The following is an 8,300-nucleotide window of genomic DNA, read 5'->3' on the forward strand; positions in this document are numbered from 1 at the left end:
TTGTTTAAATTACAAGAAACCTGTTTTGAGTTCTAGAATTCTGTCGTCGGATTCTATCTTATAATTCACAAAGGAATATGCAGGAAAAATCGGAATCGCGAAATTTTCATTTTTCCGCGTTTTCCATCTCCTATAAATAGAAGAAAAAACAAACAAAAAATCACATTTTCCACCATAGATGGTTGTGGCTTTGAGAGGAAGAAGGGGAGGAGAGCTTTTCGCCATTTCTTGACGGTTCGACGTGCCGTTTGTTGCTACGCGTAGACCTCGAGGTACTGATGCTATTCCTTACCTCTGATCGTAAATTCTGTCGCTTTTTTCTATGCCTTTCTGTGCTCAAAGTTTTGAGCTTTTTGTAAAAGTGTTCAAATAACTTGATTTCTCTGCCTAAACTTATTCCCTACATGCCCAAGAGCATGAATATCCAGTTACTTTCTGCTGAATCTCCCCGAATCGCTGCACAGATCCAATTATGTGGAAATACCCATTTTTATGAGAAAGCTTTGCTTTTTGGTTCGAAAACTCTCGACTGAGCTTAGTGCTAGTAGGATTAGTTGTTATAAATGTTGTTAGGATCAAGCTTATCAAATTTATTTTTCGAAATTCCAACTTTGAATTTCCGAGCTAAAAACACTGACCAAAATACCCCTGTGTTAGTTTTCGACCCGATAATCTTTCTGAGAGTTTCCCTGGCCTAGATATCGCCTAAGAATACCTAGGAATTAAATTAGATCAAAGAAAAAGTTCGGGAAACCCTATTTTTGGAAGTGGCCGAAACTTGTAGGAATTGGACCGTGTCCAAAAATAATTTTTGGGTCTATATTGTCCGAGTTATGGCGTAGATCTTTTGATTGTCGAAATTTTGGCTTTGGTTTCGTGTCATTTCGAGTTCTGTAGCTCGAGTTACGCACATTTTAGCGAACAGAGGTCCTGTCGTCTATTCGTGCCTAAATGTCGAACTCCGAAGCTTTGAAAGCTTCTTTTCCGGTTTTGATTAGTGTCATTAGTTTATATTGTTCCTTAGTGACTAAGAAATGATATTTTGCTTAAGGTTTGGAACGAGTTGAGCTGAGGAAAGGGCTTTGGAGAAAGCAGTGACGTTTCACAACTGAGGAGGACGCCCGGGGACTTTGCTGAGTTCGAGAGCTTTATTTTGGATTGGACTGCGACGTTGAGCTAGGAGGGAGAAATAAAAAGGTAAGGGTAACTCAGTTTTAGAGTGTCTTTGAGTCTTGCCTGCTTTTATCGCACTGCCTGCGTTTGAGATGAAGATGTTTATATTGATTGGCATTGGATTATGATTATTGTGCTGAACTATGAAAATTTTTTCTGGAGGCTTCCGCCGAGTGAACTTATTGAGACGTGTGTCTCCATTTTCTGAGAGGCTTCGGTCGTTTACCGGTTTCTGTCATTACTGTTTTCTAGTTGATATGACAGGGTTATGTTTTCCAACACTGAATTATTGATTCATCGCTCAATAGAGCTTGATGTGTTTGTGCGGATATGAAACTGAATTGACGAATGCTTGTCGATATTAAGAGTAACATATGGTTACTCTGTCTTGATTATTGGATTTGAAATTGTTGATATTTGTGCATATGTGTTGTTGGATTGTACTGTGTGGCCTTCGTGACGGACTGTGTGGCCTTCGTGGCGTTATTAAGTGGAAGATCAGTGGTTTTCTTTCCACGTGATTGTCCCGTCTTGCTATACGCTTTTTATTTGACCGACTGTGTGGCCTTCGTGGCGGACTGTGTGGCCTTCGTGGCGTTATTAAGTGGCAGATCGGTGGTTTTCGTTCCACCTGATTGTCCCGTCTTGCGAGACGCTTTTGATTTGACCGACTGTGTGACCTTCGGGGCGGACTGTGTGGCCTTCGTGGCGTTATTAAGTGGCAGATCAATGGTTTTCGTTCCAGGTGATTGTCCCGTCTTGCGAGACGTTTTTTATTTGACTTGTCTTGGTAGTAGCACATAGTTGTACTACAGGGCACTTATATATTGAGTTATATGGATTGATTTTATTGTGGAGGTTGTTGTTATCTGATTTGATGTCATATTGTTGAGGTTATTGTTATCTAATTTAAATCTTTGTTATTATGTTACTGATATCTGATTAAATCTATGTTGTTGATAGTTGATTTAAATCCATATTGTTGGCGTCGTTGATATATGATTTGATTTCATGTTGTTAGATATATGTTGTCATCTATATTGAGATTAAGTTGCTAGCTTATGTGCCATGTTATGCACTTAAACTTTAATAACATGCTTTTCCCTTTTATACGTGGTAATTGCATGGAGTTAACCCTTTCTATTTGCTACTTGTTGTTTAGGCGCTTAACGCTATTAGGCGACGGAGAACCCTCGATGGAGCTTGACCTCAGTACGAGCCGAAGATGATGACTTGAAGATTAGTGAAGGACCTAAAGAGTAGATTCGGGTTAAAGGCTAGAGTCTTGGGTTAGAGAGCTTACCGTTATTGGTTTAAGCTCACCTAATGATTTTTAGGAATTTATGTTTGAATTTCCGGCAAGATTCTGATGCTTTGCTTTCCTGCGGTTCCCCGATGCGGAGACCATAGGAAGTATGTCAGATTTATGGCGTCGTTGCATTATAGATTATTCGTTGAGTTGTTTCTATCGGTTAGGTTTTGTAGGTTGGGTGCTTTCGTGTTTACCTTCGGGTACTTGCCTTATTCAAGGCTTGATAAAAATCTATATGTAGATGGGAGTATGCATGACATGTTTTAGAAACACTTTGAAAAGAAAAAATATACTCATGTTTATAAATCCTTTTGGAAAACATTGCATATTTATTTTATCAGGTTACTATGGTGACCCCTGAAATTCGGGGTGTTACAAGATCGTTTCGGAGTAAGAGGATGAAACCTATAGGAATGATAAACTGGAAGGGTTACAAGTTCTAGATGATGCGCACTTTACCATGGCGGATGAGGGAGTAAATTTCCCTATTGTGAGCGGCGGTCAAGCCAGCAAACCGGAGGCATCGGCGGCTCAGGCGTTCTCAACGGATTTGGGGCAGTTAGGAGCGGTTTTCAAAAATTCAAAATCGAACGTCATTAAGGCAGCCATCAATTCAGGAGAGGAATTGAAGGAGCAGTTACAGACTCTAAAGGAGTCAGGTTACACGCATGAGGAGATAAAGGGGTGGTGGAAAAATATAAGTTCAGAATGAATCTTGGCAAAGGGAAATCAAATCTGTTTTAATGATATTCAAAATCCTGTTACTAATATTGATAAGAAATTTTCTGTTACAGGTTATTCTTTTAATTCACAGGATTTGGTGCATAATTGTTCATGGCCTCTTTATTCCACTTATTGGGAACCACAGATCTCAATTCAGCAACAAGAGCAAAGGCCATGTTTGCCTCTCTGCTTTCACAGCCAAAACGACTTATTGAGGTTTGCAACAACTTCTGCAACTCTGACAACTTCAGTCTTACAGGAAACAAAGCACGTATAGCGTGAAGTCTTCATTCGCACTTCCCCTCATCAAATCATAAGGCAAACCGATACTTGTGCTTCCATCCTTCCCCTGGAGCGTGATCTTCAGGTTTCTCAGACGCCTCAAACTCCTACTATGCGCGTTGATCCTAGTACTCCGACGCTTCCCGCGATTCAGGAGTCCCCAAATACAACCTCCTCCAAAAAGAGCTTGCAGCGGGGGCATCCAAAAGGGAGCAAAAACAAACCCAAAGCCTTGCCTGCGGATTATTTGGAGCCCGTGACGGGAGAGGATGGTGTGTCGACACGTGCGCAAAGAGTTTGGTTGATTGGTAAGCAATTAGACCTTAAACCACGCGGTTCTGAAGCTTTGATACTGAGAGGTTTGGAAGCTCAAATCCGCGAGAACCACTCCCATCTCAATTGACATGTCGGGGTCTTGGCTCATCGCTGGATGGTGTCTGATGAGGTGCTTTTGAGATTGGGAATGCGGAGGTGGAGGAGTTGGTTAAGTAAGGATGCTTTTGTGTGGCGCCGGTTTGGTTGTTCATGGGGGTTTAGACGCATGGGAGGGGGTGTTTGTTTTGTCTGGTCTTATTTTTCTTTGGTATGCAGCCGAAGCTACCCCATGACTGTGGGTCAATTGTGATAGAATAGGAATATGTATTATTCTTATTTAGTCTTTGTAATTAGGCTAAAATCATGGATGTAATTAAGCTAGACATATTAGGAATGTTTTGACTTAGTTTTGTATATATACCTATTCAGATTAATGAGAAAATCAACCATTTAAACTATCTTACATGGTATCAAGAGCTGTCAACATCCTCTGACCTAGTTCTTGAATTTATTTTCTCATTCTTTTCCTCCTCTCTCAGCCGCCGCTGCCCATACTGCAGCCGCCGCTTCCTTGCCACCGTCGTGCCCGTGCTTGCGCTGCCAGCCCTTCCTGCCGCCGCCATTGCACTGCCGCCACCGATCGTCCACCATTTTTTTCCCCTCTCCTGCGCGAGCCTCCCAATGTCGCGCCTTTCCGCTGCTCCTTCTCTCCCTTTCTGGACAAACCCGCAACCGCCGGCCCCGTCCACCCTCAGGCAACCACCAGTGCTGCCACCCTCCCCCTTCCGGCCGCCGCTCGCCCAGCCAGTCGCCGCCAGCAACCACCAGGTCTGGTCCCTCTGCAATCGGGTCCCCAAACCCGTGCCAGATCCGTGAAGAGTGCCCAACGTGACAACCCAGTCACGTGCATCCCCACATCCCGGTTTTTTCAGAAAAACCCGGTTCAACTGAATCGGCCCCTGAACCCGGTTCACTTATTTCCGGTTCACCAGACCAGTAACTAAAAAAAAAACAGCATTTGCTCCTCTCAGTTATTCTTTTTCCCCTATCATGTCTACCACCGCATCCTCGGATCCCACACCCGTGGCCACCTCCACTCCTACGGTGGTCACTACGGTGACTCCTCATATCCCGCCGACCAAGCTTGACTTTCACCCGGCTCTCGTCGTTTCGAACATTAGGAATAACATTCCTATTATGCTGGACATGGAGACTGATCGCTATGACACCTGGGCGGAGCTTTTCCGCATTCATGCACGTTCCCATCGGGTTCTACATCACATTGTCCCTGCTGCAGATAAGCCTCATCCACCAGTCATAGACCCTAGTTATGAGAAGTGGGCCACTCTGGATGCCACAGTCCTTCAGTGGATTTTTTCCACCATTTCTGTTGACCTGATGACTACCATCATGGAGCCTAACTCCACTGCTCTCACTGCTTGGACGCATTTGGTGGAACTATTTCAGGATAATCAGAACGCTCGTGCTGTCCCCCTAGAGCAGGAGTTCTCTACTGTTCGCATGGAGGCATTTCCGACTGTTGCCGCCTACTGTCAGCGTCTGAAGACGCTTTCTGACCAGCTCCGTGATGTCGGGGCTCCTGTGAACAATCATCGTCTGGTATTGCAGCTCATCTCCGGCCTCACTGATGCTTACAGGGGTGCTGCCACTTTGATTCGCCAGAGCAATCTGCTCCCCTCGTTTCATCAGGCTCGCTCCATGCTTACCTTGGAGGAAGCCGGTATGGCTAAGATGAAACCTGTTGAGCCTCCTGCTGCCTATGTTGCTACTCAGCCGCGTCCTTCTGATGCCTCTTCTCAGAGCTCTGATCGTCGGTCCTCCAACCGTTCTCGATCCCACAACTCTAAGGGTCGTGGAGGGAATCGTGGCAAAGGTGGTAGATCCCGCAGTGGCACCTCTCAGGGCTCCTCTTCTTCGATGCCACCTCGGCCGCAGTACATTCTGTACCAGCATTGGGGATGGGCACGACCTCCATGGGCCATGCCTCCGTGCCCATACCCTACCTCTCAGTGGACTCGTCCTTCTGCACCTCCTCAGCAACCCGACATTTTGGGCCCGCGTCCTCAGGCTTATGCTGCATCAGCCACATCCGTGTCCACTGACATTGCCACTGCAATGCACACCATGACACTTGCTCCTCCGGACAGCACCTGGTATATGGACACTGGAGCATCATCTCATGTAGCAGCATTACAAGGTAATCTCACGTCTTATTCTAATTTGAGTCATCTTAATCAAAAACTGTATGTTGGTAGCGGACAGGGTATTCCGATTCACGGTTCTGGAAACACAACCCTTCCCACCTCCCATAAACACAAGCCTTTGACCCTTTCCCATGTCTTGCACACGCCAAATATTGTTAAAAACTTGATTTATGTGCGACAACTCACTACTGATAACAATGTTTCTGTTTGTTTTGACCCATATGGCTTCTTGGTTCATGATTTTCAGACGGGGATTCCACTCATGAGATGTAATAGTCCTGGCGATCTCTACCCAATCACTCCGTCTTTTCCATTTGCTGGTCTAGCTCAGAGTCTCTGGCACAGTCGTCTTGGTCATCCTAGTTCTTCTGCCTTGCAGTCTCTTCGTAGCAATAAGTTCATTAGTTATGAGCATTTAAATTCTAGCACAGTTTGTGAGTCGTGTGTTTTTGGCAAACATGTTAGGTTGCCATTTGTTTCTTCTAATAATGCTACTGTGATGCCTTTTGACATTTTACACAGTGATTTGTGGACTTCGCCTGTTTTGCCTTCTGCGGGTCATCGGTATTATGTATTATTCTTAGATGATTTTACAGATTTCCTGTGGACGTTCCCTTTAAGTAATAAATCTCAAGTTTTTGAAATGTTCACTTCTCTGTCGAATCAAATCCGAACACATTTTTCTCAAACTATAAAATGTCTTCAATGTGATAATGGGCACGAGTTTGACAATAAATCATTTCATGCTTATTGTGCTGCTAATTGTCTTATTTTTCGCTTCTCTTGCCCACATACATCATCTCAAAATGGCAAGGGGGAGCGTAAAATACGCACCATTAACAACATGATTCGCACTCTTCTCGCCCATGCGTCTATTCCTCCATCCTTTTGGCATCATGCCCTTCAAATGGCTACCTATCTGCTTAATATCAATCCCCTGAAAGCTTTGTCTAATCTCTCTCCCACTCAACTTATGTATCGTCGTGACCCGTCTTACACATATCTTCGTGTTTTTGGTTGTCTTTGTTACGCTTTGGTTCCCTCCACTACCATTAACAAATTACAACCCCGCTCCTCCCCGTGTGTCTTCCTAGGGTACCCACTTCATCACAGAGGTTATAAGTGCTTTGATTTGTTGCACAGAAAAATCATTATTTCCCGACATGTCATTTTTTATGAGACTCAGTTTCCATTTGCCACCATGGCTACCCTTCCTCCCTCCACATATGACTGCTTCTCAGATACTATACATCCCTCTATTATTACCCAGTGGACTCATCCGTCCATTTTACCTGACCCTAGCCCTCCTCCTTCGGTCCCTCCACCACTTCCCACAGTCTCTTCCTCCTCTTCTGACTCCCTGCAACCTTCTCCTTCACCTCCTTCGCCGACTCAACCTGTACCACCCACTCGTACCATGGCCACTCGCAGCATGCGTGGTATCTACAAACCCAGAAAGCTCTTCAACCTTTCTGTAACCATTGACGATCCCACCATCTCACCTCTTCCCAAAAACCCAAAGCTCGCTCTTTCAGACCCGAGTTGGAAATCTGCAATGCAGTCTGAATTTGATGCTCTAATTAGAAATAACACTTGGGATTTGGTTCCTCGTCCTTGTGATGTAAATATCATTCGTTGCATGTGGATTTTTCGTCATAAGACGAAAGCAAATGGTTGTTTTGAGCGTTATAAAGCTCGTCTTGTAGGTGATGGCAGGTGACAAATTGCAGGTGTTGATTGTGACGAGACTTTTAGTCCTGTGGTTAAACCAGCGACTATCTGCACGGTTCTCACCATTGCCCTCTCCAGGTCTTGGCCCATTCACCAGTTAGATGTTCAGAATGTCTTCCTCCATGGTGATCTGCATGAAACAGTCTACATGCATCAGCCCTTGGGTTTCCGTGACCCTAAGCATCCTGACTATGTGTGTCGCTTGCTGAAATCCCTTTATGGGTAGAAGCAAGCACCTCGTGCTTGGTACCAGCGTTTTGCAGACTATGTCTCCACCATTGGGTTTCAGCACAGCACCTCTGATCACTCCCTTTTCATCTATAGACGAGGCTCTGACATGGCTTACCTTCTGCTTTATGTTGATGACATCATCCTTATCAGCTCCTCTCATGACCTTCGCAAATCTATCATGGCTCTTCTTGCGTCCGAGTTTGCTATGAAGGATCTGGGACCGTTGAGCTATTTTCTGGGCATTGCCGTCACCAGACATGCAGGTGCACTTTTTCTCAGTCAGAGTACATATGCACGTGACATTATTG

General features: G+C 44.7%; 1 protein-coding gene across 1 annotated transcript; it reads left to right on the top strand.

The window, feature by feature from the left end:
- The first annotated feature begins 4,276 nt into the window (after positions 1-4,276).
- On the top strand, positions 4,277-6,636 carry LOC130731969 (uncharacterized). Its single transcript, XM_057584122.1, has 2 exons — positions 4,277-6,023; positions 6,278-6,636. The coding sequence occupies exons 1-2, from the start codon at positions 4,856-4,858 to the stop codon at positions 6,301-6,303; spliced, it is 1,194 nt and encodes a 397-aa protein (XP_057440105.1). The 5' UTR covers positions 4,277-4,855; the 3' UTR covers positions 6,304-6,636.
- Positions 6,637-8,300: the final 1,664 nt, after the last annotated feature.

This window comes from Lotus japonicus, chromosome 1 (genome assembly GCF_012489685.1).
Source record: "Lotus japonicus ecotype B-129 chromosome 1, LjGifu_v1.2".
NCBI lineage: Eukaryota > Viridiplantae > Streptophyta > Magnoliopsida > Fabales > Fabaceae > Lotus > Lotus japonicus.